At 58.0% G+C, this 18,949-nt stretch overlaps 1 protein-coding gene across 3 annotated transcripts; it reads left to right on the forward strand.

Moving 5' to 3' along the window:
* The first annotated feature begins 169 nt into the window (after positions 1–169).
* Positions 170–18,825, forward strand: BCKDHA (branched chain keto acid dehydrogenase E1 subunit alpha). Of its 3 annotated transcripts, none has more exons than XM_029924494.1 (9): positions 170–302; positions 8,304–8,486; positions 8,590–8,676; positions 12,352–12,460; positions 14,935–15,096; positions 16,660–16,866; positions 17,044–17,185; positions 17,399–17,570; positions 18,297–18,825. In XM_029924494.1, the coding sequence occupies exons 1-9, from the start codon at positions 195–197 to the stop codon at positions 18,465–18,467; spliced, it is 1,341 nt and encodes a 446-aa protein (XP_029780354.1). In that variant the 5' UTR covers positions 170–194; the 3' UTR covers positions 18,468–18,825. The 3 variants fall into 3 exon arrangements, with proteins under 3 accessions (XP_029780354.1, XP_029780357.1, XP_029780355.1); XM_029924497.1 differs by having other exon boundaries at positions 17,399–17,562; positions 18,297–18,410; XM_029924495.1 differs by lacking the exon at positions 170–302 and adding an exon at positions 7,407–7,475.
* Positions 18,826–18,949: the final 124 nt, after the last annotated feature.

Here is an 18,949-nt window from a genome sequence, read left to right on the forward strand (position 1 = left end):
TAAGTTGAGGCGATAAAAGTAGTTTTACCAAGTCAGATTGTTTTGTCCACTAATACCCTTGTCCAAGAGGCAGAAAAACTAGTAGCTTGTGGATTCTTGGGAGGATGGGGCTAACATTTGAATCAGGCTCATAAAGGGGCAGCCCTCCGTCTAGCAGAGGAGAGGGGCGGATCGCTGAGGAGTTGTTAGCGAAGATGGCGGCGGCGGCGGCGGCGGCGAAGGTCTGGGGCTCAAGTCGAGGCTTGGGCAAGGCTGGCCACCTGCTCCTGCGGCGGCTTGGTGCTCGGGGGCTGGCTAGATATGTGAGTCCCCGATGCACTGGGAGCTTTCCCCAAGGAAGAGTAGGGATGTTCTCGGCGATTTTAGGGTGTGGGGTCTGCAGGGAGTGAAGAGCTGCCACAGAATGGAAAAGGGCTAGAAGAACTACTTGGACAGGACACTTGGGAAGAACTTCCTCAGGGGAGGAAAAGCGAGGCTGCTCCATTGTGGACCCTGAGGGAGGGAGACAACTTGGGAGAGAGGAAGGGGGTTCCTCAGTAGTTGCCACCGTTCGCCACGGGAGGCCGCTTGGAGGGACACGGGAGGAAGGCGAGACATTTCCTCGCAGGCACTGGAGAGTGACACTGCCCAAGGGAGAGACTTTCTTCTCGGCAAGGATTCCCCGCTCCGCCTTCCGAAAGGAGAAAAGAGATCAGGTCCCCCAGGCGGGCTTTTATAGTACCCCGCATTTCTCTGTTCCTTTACTACTGTTCTGATTTTAGAATGAATTGCGTAACAAATCCTTTTGATCCTGTGTCCTTGATTGAATGCCAGAACAGGAACCTTGTCTGTTTTGGTCACTCAACACAGGAGACGAGACAATCGATAAAAATGTATTGGATTAACGAAGGGAGAGGGGTTCAGACAGGGCACCACCTTGCCCGCGTTTCTGAGTCGCCCTTGGGAAATGCCTCAATTCTTACCAAAAGGGTTATAATCCCTTTGGGTTGATGCTGCTGACAGTATGTTCACACAGCAGAGGTCTAGCTGGAAGCCAGTTTTGAGGGAGAGAGGCAATAGGCACAAACTAAAATTTCACAGATAGGAGAGTAGTGTTTCAGAAGGTGAATTCATATCCCTGATCCCAGCATTCCAGCTCTGTGGTCTTGGGCAAAGGACTGCTCCTCTAGCTCTCTCCAGGGGGATGTATTTCCCCCTTTCTAAAATGCTGACAGTGACTACCTCCTAGGGTTGTAGTAAAATCCAAATGTGTCAAGCGCTAAGACCTGGACCTGGTATTTGATTAGGGCATTGGGATGATGGTCACTGTGGAAAGTAAGGGTGGAGGGAGGGGACAGAGACTGATATTGGAGATCAGGAGAAGAAAGGAGGGGACCTTGGGAGGACCTGGATTGATGAGGGCCCTTGGAGGGAAATCTATCAAGGTCTTGTGGGGTTGGGTCTGACCTACTGATCCCTAATCCTTTAGGAAAGGAAGATAAAATCTGTGGGAAGACCCTGCAGATAGGAGGAGAAACCGGAGGAGGGTGAGGAGAAGGGGCACAGATTGGGAAAAGGAGTCACTTGAAGTTGGTAATTGTGGAAGGGCGGTTGGAGCAGGCTGGGGGTGGGGCAGCCTCCTGCCTTTGGGCTGTTCTTTGTGGCTTTTTTTTTTTTCATCTGAGCAATCAGATCTGCAGGGCTGATCTCAGTCCAAATAGTCCATTGGCTGGCTGGGAGGTGGGGAGGGCAGAAAGTAAGGAAAGGTCATTTATGGCTGATTAAGTCTTTCTTCCAGGCTCAGTCTCCCTGCTGCCTTTCTCTCTCAACTTCCCTTCTTTATTTTGTGGGAGTGCGATAGGATGGGGAGATTTTTTTGGAGCGGGACTTTCAGAGTACATTCCTTTTTTTTTTTAAGTTTATTTTTATTTTGAGAGAGAGAGCACAGGAGCAGGGGAGGGGCAGAGAGGGAAAGCAAGGATCCCAAACGGGCTTCCATACTGTCAGTGTGGAGCCTGATGCGGGGCTCAAACCCACGAACCCATGGGATCGTGATCTGAGCCGAAACTAAGAGTCAGATGCTTTTAGAGTCCCTGTTTCGTCTCCTCCACTTTAATTTCTCCCACTTGCTTTTTTTTCTTCTGAGAATAAAAAGGAGCCTTTTCTGAGTGGAGAGAAGGAGCAGGAGCATTTAGTTAAAGAAAAATTTAGACCCGGAGCTGTCCACTAGAACATTTGGCGATGATGACAGTGTTCTAGATCTGTGCTGGCTGGTACAGTAGCCACTGACGGATGACACACGGCTCCTGAGCACTCAGAATGTGGTTAGTATGGCTCAGGAACTGAAGGTTTCATTTCATTTAATTTCCACCCACCTGAATAGCCACAAGTGGCTGGTGGCCGCTATCTCGGGTGGAGCGGTGTTTGCAGATCAAGATCCCAGGGATAGCGCTTTTGGGGGGAGGTTGAGGCTGTGTTGTAGTGGGTGGATGGGTGGTGGGGGCAGCCTGGGTCGGGAGAAAGGCTGGGGCTGCCTGGCCCCATCTCTGCCTGCTTGCCTGTCCTTTCCCCGTGTTCTCCACTGAACAGCCTGTCGTTCAGGAGGTGTCTGCCTGATTCTCCCCTCCCCCGCTGCCGCAGCTGACAGCAGGTGTTTTAGTGCACAGGGAGAAGAGGAGAAAGGGGACTCAATCGTCAGGGAGTCCTGAGTTGGTTTCTCAGCCACCACCCCAGGAAGCAAAGCGGGATCCTGCCCAGGTCACTTCACTTCTCGGAGTGTAGCAAGTAGAACGACTGGAGTCCCTACTCTTGGCAGTCAGGGCGACCTAGAGCTCGGTCTGTGTGAATGATCAGGGATGTTGTGTCTCTGACCTCGCTGTCCGGGGGCAGCCTCTTGGGGACTCCAGTGCTCTGGTGCCCTGCGCAGTATCTCCAAGTGGCAGTGCCCAGTGTGTGCTGAGGCATGAATGGAGATGGTCGTTCCTGGTCTCCTAACCATATGGGTCCACATCCCTCTTGGCTGGTGTCTTGAGCTTCCCTGCTGGATTCTTTTTTTCCTCTTGACTTATGTTTTTATTTATTTATTTTTGTTTACATCCAAGTTAGTTAGCATGTGATGCAACAATGATTTCAAGAGTAGATTCCTTAATGTTCCTTAACCCATTTAGCCCATCCCCGCTTCCACAACCCTCTAGTAACCCTCTGTTTGTTCTCCATATTTAAGTCTCTGTTTTTGTCCCTCTCACTGGTTTTATATTATTTTTGCTTCCCTTCCCTTAGTTCATCTGTTTTGTATCTTAAAGTCCTTATATGAGTGAAGTCATATAGTCATATGATATTTGTCTTTGACTGATTTCACTTAGCATAATACCCTCTGGTTCCATCCACGTAGTTGCAAAAGGCAAGATTTCTTTCTTTCTTTTTTTTTTTTGATTGCTGAGTAATACCCCATTGTATATATACCGGATCTTCTTTATCCATTCATCCGTTGAGGGACATTTGGGCTCTTCCCATACTTTGGCTGTTGTCGATAGCGCTGCTGTAAACATTGGGGTGCATTTGCCCCTTCAAAACAGCACCCCTGTACCCCTTGGATAGACACGTGGTAGTGCAATTGCTGGGTCATACGGTGGTTCTGTTTTTAATGTTTTGAGGACCCTCCACACTGTTTGGATTTTTTTTCCACATCAGGAAGCATTTCACGATTTACACTATCAGCTCACACCATTATTATATGTAGTACAGCCACATGGCAAGGTACTGATAGTTTTCTCCTAACATGAGTGGGGAAACTGAGGTTCAGAGGGGTGAGGTCTATTCTTGGGGTTCAGGACTCTAAAGCCCCGTTTCTCTTCATAGTACCAGGCTGGGAGGAGAAGCGATCAGGCTTCTGTTTTAAGTCTTGCAGCCCCTGCTCTGTCTGGTCTTGGCACGTGTCCCCAGCTTCTGCCAGGGCCCCTCAGGGCTGGTGGGATGCTGGTGTGGAAGTGCCAGCCTCAGCCCCCCCTGTGCCCTTCCCTCCTTGCGCCTCAGCCCCCCTGTGCCCTTTTTCCCTCCTTTGGATGCAGTCCTTCCGCCTGGAGACTTTTGTAGGTATATAGTCCTTAGATGTCTTCCTCAGAGAAGATCTCCTGACCCCAACACCAGTGTCCATCTGTAAAATGGGGCAGCAGTAGTGCTTCCCTCAGAGAGATGGGAAGGTGAAAGGAGATGGTTCCTAGGAAGCAGTTACCACATTTCCAAGCACTCAATAAGGTCCCAAGAAATGGGGGCTGTACGTTTTCTCCAGGGACAGTAAATCTGGTACGGTTGGGAAAAGATGCCCTCCCTCAGGGCCTTCCACCTGCAGTGCCCCGGGGGGCGTGGTCCTGCTAAGGCCCCTGGGCCTGGGGGTCCCTGGCTGTCTTCGATACATAGGATTCGGTTAACTGGCACCGTCCGCAGAACCTTCCATGGCCGGACCCCACCTTTCCAGCCTCCTCAGGCAGCTGAAGGCAGGCTGGCAGGCTTCGCATGCTGGCCTCACCACTCAACGGTCTCCCTGCCCTGGGAGGGAGCACTTAAGCCCTCTGAGCCTCAGGGCCCCTCTGTGGTGCAGAGAGCACGGAGGCAAGGGCTTTGCGTGGTACCCACTTAGCTGCTGTCATTGCTGCGTTAGCGTCATTAACGTGCCGAGGCCTTACTGGGCCCCACGGCCCCACACGGCCAGGCTCTCCCCTCCGGCCTCAGCCTCGGTAGTCCCCGGGGACTGCTGCCGTCCTCCCGCAGCCTCTGCCCTGCTCGCCCCTGCTGGTCCAGCAGGTCTTGGCGTAGCTCCCTTCTCCAGAAAGCTTTTCCTCATGTGCCGTCTGATGCTGGTAGCAAATGTCCCCCCACCCCCGCCATAGCTCTGTACCCACCTCACCCCAGACCTGTGGTAGTAATTCTTGCCATTTCCACAAGGGGATGCAGGTTCAGGGAGACGAGGTGACACTGCTGGAAAGGGAGAGAGGCCCTCCTGTTACCCTCCGTGTGGTGAACCACCTGGCTGTCCTGCCCCTGATTGTCACCTATGTGTTCAGTGCTGTCACCCGTCTCACTCTCATCTCCAGCCTGTACAGGGCCCGGCGCGGACGATTTGATAGCCACCCGCTGGGCAGTAACCATCGTCAGCCACAGAGTCCCCGTTATGTGCCGGGCACTGGGCTGAACACTGCACACATCAACTCGTTCAGTCCTCCCGATGACCCTTGAGGTTGTCCCTCATCCCGCTGTTGACGGAGGGGGAAACAGGCTCAGGGAGCTTGAGTTACACAGCCGGGTGCAGCAGTCTGCTCCTTAGCCTCGGTGCTGAGGGAGTGGCTGCCTCCAGTACCCGCAGGACAGGGGGACCATCCGGAGAGCCCAGGGTGGCGGGAGGGGATGTGGCGGCAAGGCCTGGTGGCCTCTGCCATTGTCAGTTACTGGCCTCCAGCACCAACCCCACGCCCGCCAAAATCTGAGGGAAAAGTGGGTGGAGTTGCATCCTTCCTCAGGCATTTTAACACCCCTCCCCTGGCCGAGCATTTCCTCTCGGCTGGCCTCTCACCCAGTCCCCCAGTCGATGGCAGTCACCCTGGTGTAGGCGCTCCAGCATCTCCTGGGGCTCAGGAAGGGAGGGCCCCCTCCCCCTCGCCCCACAAGGCCCAAGTCCAGAGCGGGGGTGCCCGGGGCGCCGTGGTGGCGGCCCTCCAGCCTCTGGAGGCGGGCAGAGTTCTGTCCTGACAGTGCAGTCCATTCTCAGCCCAGAGCCCCGTCCTCTGCCCCCTGAGGGCCCCTCTACCCGAAGCCCCCCTGTTCGTGGTTTGGCAGCTGCTAGGGTCCGGATTGGGGTGCCACCTGTCCTTCACCCCAGCTCCTCCCTGTCCTCTTCCCAAAGTGCCAGCCACTTTCTGTTCCGCATTTCCTACCTGTCAGCTTTGGGGTTTCCCCCTTCCTACCCAGCTCATAACGCGCCCCAGCAGGACCTTCTTGCAACGGCCCGCGCAGCCTTCTTACGGATGAGGGACTTCCCAGGGACAGTGTGTTTTTCGGAGAGCTGCTCAGGGAGCTAAGATACTGGCTCATTCATCTGTCCCTTCAGTAATGGCCTATTGAGTGCCTGCTGTGTGAACCAACCCAGACACGCTCCCCGCCCTTCCCCACCCTCCGGGAGTTTGCGATTTGTGTGGGAGGCAGACAGTCGATCCCTTGCAGGGTCGGAGAGGTGTGAGAGAACCCCCCCCCCCCCCCCCCCCCCCCCCCCCCCGCCCTGCGAGCAGAGGGGAAGTCTGCCGGCTCTTCTCAGGCCTGGGCCTGCCCTGCTGTTGAGAGTGTAATTTCCTTTATTTCCTCACAACCACAAATGCAGATAAACGCTTTGGTGCTCACACTCCCCCGCCGGGTCCTCGACTGCTTCTCCGCAATTAGGGGAGGAGGAGTGGGGGCCACACTTGGGTGCACACGTGTGAGATCCAGCGCGTGCCAAACTGGGTCATTCTCGTCTGGCTCCTCTTGGAGGTGAAGCCACAATCGCTGGTGGCCACAGGAAGTGAGCTGTTGGGGTGGGGGGGAGGGTACGGGGGTGGCCATGGCCGTTGGGTTAGGAGCCAGGCTTGGGGATCTGAATGCCCATCCGACCTGGGATGGGAGCCCAGTCCTGACTTACCAACTTTTATTTTATTTTATTTCATTTGTTATTGAGACAGAGAGAAACAGGGCATGAGTAAGGGAGGGTCAGAGAGAGAGGGAGACACAGAATCTGAAGAAGGCTCCAGGCTCTGAGCTGTCAGCACAGAGCGTGATGCGGGGCTCAAACCCACGAACTGTGAGATCATGATCTGAGCTGAAGCCAGACGCTCAACCCACTGAGCCCCTCAGGGGCCCCCTGACTTACCCACTTTTAGCTCCCGTGCAGGTGATTTTACCTCCCCCAGTATCTCCACTTCCTCATTCCTCAAGGGCCATGGTAGAGGGTCTCTGCCTCGGACATGCACTGAGGGTTGGTGAGACGTGGGCGCAGAGCTCAGCTGGCAGCCCGCAGGTGCTTGGTAAAGGGGAGCGGCTGCAGCGCCAAGACCAGAGGCCAGTTCGCGGCTGCCCAGCTCCACCCCGCCGGGCCTGTAGTTTCTCATGGCCTTTCCCAGGGCTTCCCCAGCCAGCTGAAGAGGGTGGCTGCCCCCATGGGGCTCCTCCAGCCACTCTGAACTCCTTCCAGATTCCATAGATGACACGCCGCAAGTGACATGCTGTCCCTCCCGTCTGCCTCCGGCGTGTTCTGTGCCCCCGGCATCTGGTGCTCTTTCCCTGACTCCAGCCGCCCTGCCCTCATGCTGCTTCCTCACAGAAGCCAGCTCCTTTCCACTCTGCCACGCTCAAGGCGCAGGCAACTCAGCCTCAGCCCTACGCGGTCCGCAGCCGTCTTCCCTGCTGGGCAGCAGTGACAGATGTCTGACTTCTCTGAGGTCCCCCAGACCCTGCACAGGGTTGGGACAAAGCAGGTGCTCAAATACTTGTTGAATGAGTCATTGGGGGCCTGGAGGGGGGAGGTTAGGACTGGAGTGGAGAGCTCATTGAAGTGTGGAAAATGGGGGGAGAGGGAACATTCTAGTAAAGAGCCGGGTGCAGCCACGTGGTGTGGAAGTGATAATCCATACTTGTCTGAGCGTTTGCTGTATGCCTTCTGAGTACAAGTGCTGTTTCCTGTGCAGGATCTCACCTAGGCCTCCCAACACTCGTCTTCTACAGACGAGCAAGGAGAGACTTGCGAAAGGGAAGTCACTTTCCTGTGGTTTGAACCCGGGCAGGCTGACACTTCAGGGGTCACAGACTTACTCGATTTGGGTGGCTGCCCTGCTTGTACAGGGCCAGGAAGGCGCCCATCTGGCCGACTCGAGGGTCCTGGGAGAGGGTGTGCCTGCGATGGCGGTGGGAGATTGAAGGAAGGAGCGTCTGGCCAGACTGGGGAGGCCTTGAATGCCAGGGTGAAGAGTTTGGGTCTCTGATGTCACAGCTGCCAGTTCTTGATCTGCCTGCTACTTTATTGAGCCATTTAGTCTTTATAGCCATCCTGTGGGTTAGATATTATTTTCACCCCAGTTTTATAGATGAAGAACTGAAACATAAAGAAGTTCTAGTAACTTGCCCAGGGACATACACTGACAGAGTGTCAGAGCTGGGATCCGTACCCTGTGCATCGGGCCCCAGGGTACTCTGGGGCCCCGGTGACTGGACTGCCAGGCCATACTGGCTGCCTCTGGGAGGTTGAGCCGAGGGAACCTGTGCTGCTCCTGACATGGGTCCCCCACCCTCACCCCCTCTCTCCCCAGCACCCCCAGAGACAGGAGCAGCAGCACTTCCCGTCCCTGGATGACAAGCCCCAGTTCCCGGGGGCCTCGGCGGAGTTTGTAGACAAGCTAGAATTCATCCAGCCCAACGTCATCTCTGGGATCCCCGTCTACCGCGTCATGGACCGGCAGGGCCAGATCATCAACCCCAGCGAGGATCCCCATGTGAGAGGCCCCTACCTTCCCACCCCGTGCCTCCCACGCCCAGGCCCCTTGTCCTTCTCTCTGGTCCCACCTGCCCCCCATCTGTCTGTGCCTCCATCTGCAGCTGCCCCAGGAGACGGTGCTCAAATTCTACAAGAGCATGACTCTGCTCAACACCATGGACCGCATCCTCTACGAGTCCCAGCGGCAGGTGTGTGGGGACAGACTGGGTGGGGGCTCGGAACCTGAGGTCGCCCTGCCTGTGTGTGTTCAGGCCAGACGATAACTCCCAAGGAGGAGAGGGTGGAATGGAGATCCTTTGTCTTGGGATCCTTAACGTTCTTGTGGTTCTCTTGGAGTTCTGGAGGGAGAGCGTGGGAAGGGTGCTGCCCCCGGGCAGGATGGAGCAGACCCCTAAAAATACCTCCTGCGCAGCTGGCTGATGATGTGGCCGTGCCAAGAGAGTACCCAGCGGGCCTTCTCCTTGGGAGCTCCCAGTCCTGAGAAGCAGGGAGACCCTCTGTGCTTCCTGGCGTGCCTGTGTCAAATGTGCCGTGAGCCTCAGCAGCGGGCAGAGATCCAGTCAAAGCAGCCTTAACAAAGAGGCAGGTTGTTGACTCAAATCATTTCAAGTCTGGAGGGTTCTGTTTCAGGCACAGCTGGATCCAGTGGCCGCGATGTTATCAGGTGCAGCTGGATCGGGGCCGCGATGTTATCAGACCCATTTCTCTCTCTGAGTGTCTTTTCTATTCTCTTTCACCTTGGCTTCCTTCATTCTCAGGCAGCAGTCCTTTGTGGAAGGGCTAGGCTCCAGGAGAGGTGGCAGAGAAAGGATCTGTGTACGGGCTCTGGAGCGGGACTGTGTGACTCGAGTCTTCAGTCTGTCACTTTGTGGCTCTGCACGTACCTCAGGCCTTCAGTTTTCTCGTCTGTACTTATTCATGGGGTCGGCTTAAGGATTGATGGCACACGTGACGGCCTTAAGGAGAGCGAGGCTGGCTTTCAGCCAATGCTCAGCAAATATTAGCCGTTTATCATAACCTTGTCAGCCTCACGACGGTTATCCTCTCTGCTTACCAGTGGGGAGAGAGTGTCTGCTCCCTAACATTCCAGCAGAAGCCCAGGGCTTTGGTCACAGACCCCGCCTTGAACCAGCCCCTGGCCAGGAGGCCCAGGCGCCCAGTCCCAGGAGCCAAGTGAAGAGAGCAGTGGAATCTGCCCTTCCCACGGCTCGAGTTCCTGTTGGAAAGAGGGGGAAGGATGGTGGGTAGTGGGCCCTTGAGTGCCCACTGGACCTGCTGGGTCAGGCGTTGGGGTGGGCTTGAGAGCCTGCATTTGTGTCAAGCCCCCAGGCCGTCCCCCTGAGGACTAAAGCCTAAGGCCCACTGGTCTACAGGACGGGGCAGACTCTCCCACTCACAGGGTACTCTCTCCGAGGCAGAGTAGTAAGTACCTCTGCCCTGAAGCTTGCCCAGAAACTTCCCTGGGCTCCCACAGCCCACAGGGTCAGGTCTGGCCCTTCCTGTTCCGCTGTGACCTCGTCTCTCTGCTCCCTCTCCAAAGCCACCAGGCCAGACCACCCTCCCCCGCCCCAGTGTGCCTGTGTGGGCTGCATAAACGGGCTTTGGGATCCAGTGGATGTGGGTCCAATCATAGCTGAGACTTTGGGCAGGTGATTTTTCTTGTCTTTGCCTCAGTTTCTTCAGTATATTAAAAAGCGGGGATAGCAAGTTTGGGGTAGGAATTCTGTGAGGCCCAGCACAGAAAGCCGCTTGCCCATTGGCTGCCCCAGAGAAGGCCTCAGTAGGATCAACTCATTCATCAAGGCTCAGCTTGTGTTAGCTCGGCTTGTGTTCAGCTGTCAGCACCAGCCCTCCCCAGACCCCTCCCACCCCAGTCCTGACAAAAATGCAGTGGCTTAAACAGATTGGTAGGTGTTTTTTTTTTATCTTGCATAAAAGAATTCTGAAAACAGGTGGTCTGGTGCTGCTGTGGCGGCACCGTGATATCACTGGATACCCAGCTTTGGCTTCTAGCCTCAAGGGCCCTTCATGATCCAAATGGCCGCTGGAGCTCCCTCCATCCCGCATCGTTCTAAGCAGGAAGTGGAAGGAAGGCGGCAGGTCAGACATGGCGAATCCCAGCTGCCTTCCCACACCCACCTTTCTAGAACTTTGCAGGCAGCCCTGCCCAGTAGCATCTGACACTGCGCAGATTGCCGTCAGCTGCAGGGAGGCCGCGGTGTGGTCTCTTCATCTGGGCAGGTGCTGCCTGTGGAATGAGATCTCGGTTAACAAACAGGAAGAGGGATAGGATGCTGGGTACGCAACCAGTGACCTGCCGCTGGCCAGGCCCCGTTTCCTGGGGTGGGAGGGTGCACAGGCTCCTCACAGCACCCTTGACAGCTCTCCCCGGCCTTCCGCACCCAGCATCTGCCCACTTGGCTCTGGGAGGTCCATTAACTTTAATTGGCTCCCCACTTAGAAGAAAGCACGATTCCTCTATTCTCTCACCACGCCGGGCAGCCAGGCCTACAGAACGCAAGAGGACTGGGTGGTGGCCGTCCCTAGGGTCCTGGCCTGAGCTTTTGCACATTACACGTGGTCCTGGGGAGCTCAGTTCTGTCTCTGTGCCAGGGGTGCCCCAGATCTCCAGCCAGACTCTACCTCGTAGCCCCAGATCTACTTGGCTTCTTGCCTGGGATGTACCACACCAAATTCAGCCTGTCCAGGCATGACCTCGGCATCTTCCTCCCTCAGGCCATTTCTCAATGGAGGGTGGCACCACCCACCCATTTGCCCAAACCAGAGACCTGTATCTCATCTTTGCTCCTTTCTCTGCCCCCCCCCCCCGCCCCGCCGACCCCGCCATCACTTTCTCCTGGCTTATTTACCCTAGAAATCCATTCTGCTGCTCAGCACCATGTCAGCAACCCAGACTTCCTACCTTTCTGCACCCCCATCGTGGGCGGGTTGGCTTTCATTCCACACTTGTTGCCTCATTTTCTCAAGACGCTTGCCACAGGTCTTCCTCACAGCTATGTGCAAGGCAGGAAGAAGGTCTGGCCTCCGCTCCAGCGATTTCTTTTGTCAAGAAAGCAAAAGCAAACTTCTGCTTCAGTCTCTGGCTCAATCTGTGTCCTGCAGTCATCTCTGGCTGTAGGGGAGATTGGGAACCTGAATGTTTGGCTTTTCCAGGCTCCAGGATTGGGGGGCCCTGGAGAAAGGAGCTGGCCAGGGCACTGGTGTGGCCAGCCTGCAGGGGCTGCTGCTCCCTGGCACTCTGACTCTGCTTCTTAAGGCTCGCCCAGTCACTCCTCTGCCTGTCCCCTGCCCCTCCCGGGCCAAAGCCCCCTCTGGCCTGGCTGACTGTACTTGGTCCTGTCTTCTAACATCCGTTTTGCACATGGCAGCCAGAGAGACCTTTCTAAGATGTTGCTCCCCTAAGAGGAACAGTGTGTGCAGTTCTCAGGGTAAAGTCCAGGATGCAGGTCATTCACTATGGTCCTGGGCACTGCCTCTCCCTGCTGGTCTGTCCCCACCCCTCCCACTTTCTGTCCCTGCCATTCTGGCTTCATGGCCTTTATTGCTCCCTTTGCCTAGAAACCTGCATCCATCCTCACCTTTGTTTGGGTCAGGCATTTGTCCCTGAGGCCCCTCTGTGGAGGGCCAGACACCCGCCCCCAGCCTCCTGACGCATGGCCCTGTTGCTTTGGCTTCAACCAGTCTGGCGATGCCTCCAGGAAGGTGGGAACTCCGGCCTGTCCTGGCCTACGAAGTGTGTGGTGATTAACAGACTTTCCATCGGTTGGTCATTTATCTGGATGGTTCCCTGTCATTGCCCAGAGTAACTGAGCCCGGGCCTCTGGGCCCTCCTGCACCCCCAGGGCCGGATCTCCTTCTACATGACCAACTATGGCGAGGAGGGGACACACGTGGGGAGCGCAGCTGCGCTGGACAGCACGGACCTGGTGTTTGGCCAGTACCGGGAGGCAGGTACGTCTGCCCTGCGGAGCAGATGCGGGAGCCCTGGGCCTGCGGTTCCCATAGAGGCGAGTCAGGCCCGGGCCCTCCCGGTGGGAAGGCAGAGCCCACCTTCGCCCCTCTGTGCGCTCTTCCAGGAGCAGAGTGATGCCGGGAGGTTTCAGGAGCTGGAGGAAGGGCTTTCTGGGCTGGAACGAGCCAAGCCAGGGGCAGGAGTCCGTGGGGGTGGGCTCTCCCTGTCCCGGGGCCAGCAATGCGGTAGTGAAGAGCCTGTGCTCCCGACTGCTCCGGGCTCTGCTGGTTACCAGCTCTCAGATTTGGGGCAAGTCGCTTCCCTTCTAGGAGCCTCTCTTTTCTGGTCTCCACCACGGAGCCCATGACAGGACTGCGAGCCCTGCCCTGATGGATCCAGGCGGCATGCCAGGAGGGCAGCCTGGCTGCAGGTGGGCATGCACAGGGACCGGGATTCTCTCGGCCTCCCCAGGCGCCGTGTCGTTCAGGGAGCAGAGCTGATGGCCGAGCCAGTGAGTGACAGGACAGAAGGGTTGGAGGGATGAGGTGTGAAGCACCCTCACAGGCTGGGGCCCCCGTGGAAGGCCCCGCATCTGGGCCGCGGCAGGGGGTGCGTGCCTGGGGGGGCGAGCCACACAGACCTGTGGCCCGTCCACACCTGTCTCAGTCCCCACCTGCACGTGGGGAGAACAAGGATGCTCAGGACAGTAGCTCACACCCACTGAGGTCTTAAAGGCCAGTGTGCTGTTCCACGTGCGGAAGCAGTGGAGGCTCGACCTTGTTTCACCTGCCCTGACCCCGCGGGTGGAAGAAGCCTCCCGGCGGCCATGTTTCCTGTCTGTGCCTGGGCGGAGGAAGCCCGAGAGGCTCAGTCTCAGTGCCCAGGCCACATGCCTCCTTGGGAGGGGGGCAGGGGTCTCCCCAAGTCAGCCTTCCCCCCTGCTGCCCAGCATTGCCCCCATGGTGCTGCCCAGACAGGGGCGTCTGGTACAAACCAAGGGTGTTTGTGGTGTGCCGATCGTGGCACCTGGCAGGAAGGGACCCTCGTAACAAGGAGCTCAGAGCAGTGTCCATCTAGAGCAGTAGCTGCCACTGGACCTGGGGTTTCCTGGTGGAGGCAGAACCACCCGGACCCTGGGCCCAGGAACCTGCGTTTGCCCCATCTCCGCCTCCACCTCCAGCCGGCTCCTGCCTCTGACCACAGGTTCTCCTGGGTGGCCGGTGGAACACGGACCGCGCTGTGAGGAACCCCCCTCCACACAGCCCCCTTTTCCTGCTTCAGCGGAGCACCTCCGCTGTGATCTGTCTCACGGCGGGGCCACACTGGGTGTGAATTTGTGTGTCAGAGTCCCTCATCAGTTACATGAAAGGTGCAGGCTGAAGTCTCACCGAACACCCTCCCCCCAGCACTCATTTTGGGGGGCACACTTGAGAGCCGGCCGTCCAAGCACTGCTCCCCGTGTGTCTGCAGGACTTCCTGTTAGCAGGTAATAAACAGGCAGGCTCCCCAGTGCCCTTCCTCAGGCTCCGTGCCAGAGTGCGAGTCGTGTGCTTACCGGCCCTCCAGCCCGCCAATTATGGGAGCTCTGCCAACCTCAGTTTCTTCATCTGTAAATGGGGAGGATAATCCCACTTCCCTCAAAGGGTTGTTGTGATGAGGATCGATGAAGATAATGTCTGCAAAGTGCTCCGAATAAAGGCACTTGGCACAAAATCTTATATTCACGTTGCAGTTATTCGGGGAAGGTGTGCTTACCCCTGCACACAACGTGACTCCCGTGGAATGTGGTCCCCAGTACGTTGTCATACGAGGAAAGGGTTCTGCGGCAAAGACAAAGATGTGGAAATGCCTGCACCAGCTCTGCTCTGTAATGCTCAGGTTCTGGGTGCTTCCACGGAAGTCCTCCATCCCCAGGGCTGCCCCTCAGCTGTGGGCTGGACAGTCATTCCACCCCAGGACCATCTCCACCCCCTCCTGTCCTCTGAGCCAGCAGGCAAGGCCCCCTTCACCCAGAGCGGTTCATTTGGTGGTGAGGTTTTGTTGGAAGAAAGGATTTTACAGCTGTAAACGGGTTTGAAAATTGTCTCTTTAGTTCAGAAGTTGTGACCTAGTGGCCCATAGTATTAAGTGGTTCATATAACAATTTCTGAAGTAGTTTTATTAGTTGAAACATAAAAATCTATCAGATAGTTTCTTCTTAAAAAAAAAAGTAAGCCAGATTTTGCCTTCTGTTAAGAGCTGGGCCATCCGGCTTCCCAGAGCAGTAGTCAAATGGTCAGAACAGCGGCCTCCCTTTGGGGACAGGTCTGTGCCTTCTGGTGTGCTCACCTGCCTGTCCCTGTAAGCACCCGAATCTGCTTCCCCTGCTCGATGCTGGTTCCCTGACTGTCCTTCCAGGGGGCCGGAGGCCGGGCAGGAGGGGCCCGCCTGCCCCCAGCCCGCCTGCAGGCTCACGCGGCCTCCTCCCCGCCAGGTGTGCTCATGTACCGGGACTACCCCCTGGAGCTGTTCATGGCCCAGTGCTACGGCAACGTGAGCGACTCGGGCAAGGGGCGCCAGATGCCCGTGCACTACGGCTGCAAGGAGCGCCACTTCGTCACCATCTCCTCTCCACTGGCCACGCAGATCCCGCAGGGTGAGGACTTGGCCCGGGCCCAGTACGCGCAGACCAGCGTCCCACCACTGTGCAGGCCTTCTGGGCAGCCTCCCGGTTGCTGCTGGGGTCAGAGCGCTGGTCTGGGCCACAGACTTTCCAGATACTCCCGTCTGGTTGCCTTCCAAGCTTGGTTTGGCAGGCTTGAGCTGGCGTGTCCACGCTCTTGATTCCCCAAACTTGTGCCTGTTCTGTTTGACCGCTCAGCGGCAAACCACATCGTGTGACCGGGCAGATACCAACTTCCTGGCAGAGGGTCACCCGGCAGGTAGTGAGAAGACCAGGGACTCCAGTGCTGGGGTCATGACCCAGACTCTGCTCTGCCTCACTCCTCGGAGCCTGACTCCTAAAGCTTACTCGGGAAGCCCACAGTGCCTAGAGCAGTCCGAGTCGCTTTTATCAAAGGGGACAGCTTGAGATGCAGACCCCTCGCCAGGCCTGCGGCCACACAGCACAGAGACCCTGCCCTCTGGACCCTGCGGTCCGGTCAAGGGCCAGGCTGGGCTGTGGCTCTCTGCTTCGCAGTGGCCGAGATACACGCGTTGGTGTGTCCGTGGGGCTTTGCCGTGGGCTGCTTGGAAGGCCCATCTGGACATGTTAGCTCCTGGGGCTCTGAGAGTGAGGAGCTTTCGTGCCTTGGGGATGGGAGGTGGGCAGGGGGGTTCTGTGAGAGGGACAGCGTGTTCCCTGCAGGTGGGTAGGGTTTCTGTAAGCCTGGGGCCTGGCCCTTATCTTCTGGATGAGTGACCGTTAGGCTCAGCGGCCAAATGCAGGCTCAGTGCCCTGCTACATGGGCACCATTCTAGGCGCAGTGAGCCAGAGACAAAAACTTCAGCTGGGGCTGACAGCACGGTGGAGGAAAGGAGACAGACAATAGCGAGAAGGAGTAGCACTAGAGGTCTAGCAGGGGTGAGGAGCCCCGCAGGGACAAGTAAAGCCAGAGGGAGTGGGCGTGAGGGAGGAGGGCCTGGGTTGCATCAGAGGTGACATTTCAGTACAAATCGAGGTGGGGTTGGGGGGAGGGAGCCATGTGGGGTCTTGAGGCAAGCTGGTGGGGGGTGGGGGGTGGGGAGCAGGTATAAGAGAGGTGCAGGGGCTCTGAGGAGATGCGGGAGGTACAGATTTAGGGGAATCCGGGTCTTTGACTTTGGCCTGGAGTGGAAGGGGAGCCACAGGGGCCGGGGGAGGGGGGGCCGGGCAAGAGTCACTGGGGTGGAATGTTAGCCTGGTTCACATTTTAACTGACCTCTGGCTGTCCCAGGGGAGCAGGTTGGGGGGCCGGTGAGGGGGGCCGCAGGGAGGAGGCCGCTGGGAACTCGTGCAAGAGGTGACCGTGACCGGGCCAGCATTCTGTGGTGAACAGGTGGGAAGGGGTCAGATTGTAGCTGTGTTTGGAAGGTGGCAGAGCTGTGGGGAATGGCACAGCCAGGAGTCTGAGAGGAGGCCGCCCAGTGGAAGGAGAGAACAGCCATCGGCCGAGAGGTTCTGAGCCTGCTGGGGGGAGCGTGTGGCTCTGCTCCTGCTCAGCCCCCTCTCCCCCTGCAGCGGTGGGGGCGGCCTATGCGGCCAAGCGTGCCAACGCCAACAGAGTGGTCATCTGTTACTTCGGGGAGGGGGCGGCCAGCGAGGGGGATGCCCACGCCGGCTTCAACTTCGCCGCCACCCTCGAGTGCCCCGTCATCTTCTTCTGCCGGAACAACGGATATGCTATCTCCACGCCCACCTCTGAGCAGTACCGCGGGGATGGCATCGGTATGGGCCCGGCGGGCCACGCTCCCTCCCCCACCCCCGCCCTTGTGCCCCTTTCCCTGTGGGATCTGGCACAAGGGCGGTCGCAGGGACGCTGCTCTGTTTGCTCCCCTCTTCTCCCCACCCTCTCCCCACTCTGTTCGTCTGCGCCCTAGGGCCTGACCTGCTATGTCCCCACAGCTGCTCGAGGCCCGGGCTACGGCATCCTGTCCATCCGCGTGGATGGCAATGATGTGTTTGCTGTGTACAACGCCACCAAGGAGGCCCGGCGGCGGGCTGTGGCCGAGAACCAGCCCTTCCTCATTGAGGCCATGACCTACAGGTGCCTGCCTCCCCTGTCTTCCCCGCGGCCTTGACAGTGTCTGCCATGCACTGCCCGCTGCCCCCAGAGCATGACCCCATCACCCACACTGGATCCTCGTCCTTGCCTTTATGCACGTGCCCCCTCTTCTCCCCTAGGCCACCCTTCTCCCTCCCGACCCCACTCCGGGGGTGTGGGGAGCTCAGCCTGACCCTGGGCCCCTCCCCCTGGCAGGATCGGGCACCACAGCACCAGTGACGACAGCTCGGCCTACCGCTCAGTGGACGAGGTCAATTACTGGGACAAGCAGGACCACCCCATCTCCCGGCTGCGGCACTACTTGCAGGGCCGAGGCTGGTGGGACGACGAGCAGGAGAAGGCCTGGAGAAAGCAGTCCCGTAAGAAGGTGGGGACCCCCTCTGTTGGAACCCAGGCCCCGGTGTGTGTGTGTGGGGGGGTGTTCCGGGGCGGTGCCTGGGTGGAGAACCCTGGAAGGATGGAGAGGCTGGGTTTGCGGGACATGGCCGGGGAGACTTGGGGACAGCTCCAGAGATGTCTCTAAGCGTGGCCTGTGGCGTCAGGCTGCCTGGGCACATGCGTTTCTGCTGTGTCCTATTGGTGTCCTTGGTATAATGCCTGCCCTCCACACTCCCATCTCTGAAGAGGGACACTGGGGTGTCCCCGTCAGAAGGTGATTAAGGATTAGGTGACTTAATCCGTGTGCCCTGTGAGTGTCCCACCTGGGTCCAAGGCCGCCCTTGGCCTGGGCATCTGGAGCCAGGGCAGTGCGCCCAGCGGTAAGGGCCGACCCTGGCTGGGCCCTGAGGACATCATCGTGGCGCAGCCCTCTTGTCCGTGCCTCGGTTTCCTCACCTGCAAGCTGCCTGCTGCCTGGTTCTGCCGAGAGGCTGACCTGATTCCTGTACTTAGCGCAGTGTCCGGTGGGGCTGGGAGGGGAGGCCGGGGTTGGGGGGCGTTGATCCGCTGTTGGTTCTCAGCACTGTTGGATGTTTATCTCCGTTGTCCAGATGGGAAGGCAGCGGCTCAGAGGGGCGAACACCTCGATGGGGTCCCACAGGTGGGGGTGGGGAGCCGGCTGCCTGTCTACCGTCCTGTACCGACCCCCGCCCAGGTGATGGAGGCCTTTGAGCAGGCGGAGCGGAAGCCGAAGCCCAACCCCAACCTGCTCTTCTCGGACGTGTACCAGGAGATGCCCGCCCAGCTTCGCAAGCAGCAGGAGTCCCTGGCCAGGCACCTCCAGACCTACGGCGAGCACTACCCCCTGGACCACTTCGAGAAGTGAGGCCCACACACCCCAGCCCACCTCCACCCACCTCAACTCCCCCAAGGGGCAGTCCCACTCTGGGGGGGCCCGGGTAGCTGCAGGATGCCACCCTGCTTCCCCAGCCAGCTGCCTCTGAAATACTGGAGCCAGAGCTCCAGCTGGCCATCCCCACTCCTCCCGGCTATTACCCAGGAGAGGCTCGGTCAGCCCCCTCCTCGCCTGTTACAGTGCCTTCTCCCAGGGGCTGGGCCAGGATGCCTCCAGGACCAGAAGCCCCTCTGGGGTGGGCGTGGTGGGTCGGCCTGTGGAAGTCACTCCCTCAAAGTGAGAGGTGGTCAGCAGATGGCCAATAAACTCTCTGTGTTTGGCTCTGTGCCACCCCTGGTCTGCTTCCTGGGGTTTGGGAGGTGGGAGGAGAGCCCAGCATGACTGGTTTGGGACCTTGTTTCTCCACTCTAGACAAAGAAGGCCAGGCCGTTAAGACACCTACTTCCCCCGGA

The sequence above is a fragment of the Suricata suricatta genome, chromosome 16 (assembly GCF_006229205.1).
Source record: "Suricata suricatta isolate VVHF042 chromosome 16, meerkat_22Aug2017_6uvM2_HiC, whole genome shotgun sequence".
Classification (NCBI taxonomy): domain Eukaryota; kingdom Metazoa; phylum Chordata; class Mammalia; order Carnivora; family Herpestidae; genus Suricata; species Suricata suricatta.

What these genes read in the sequence shown, in the direction of transcription:
- BCKDHA (XM_029924494.1), top strand. Translation starts at nt 195, where the DNA reads ATGGCGGCGGCGGCGGCGGCGGCGAAGGTCTGGGGCTCAAGTCGAGGC. An exon ending in GGCCACGCAGATCCCGCAGG is followed by an intron (nt 15,097 to 16,659) that starts GTGAGGACTTGG and finishes CTCCCCCTGCAG; the next exon opens with CGGTGGGGGCGGCCTATGCG. An exon ending in ATTGAGGCCATGACCTACAG is followed by an intron (nt 17,186 to 17,398) that starts GTGCCTGCCTCC and finishes TCCCCCTGGCAG; the next exon opens with GATCGGGCACCACAGCACCA.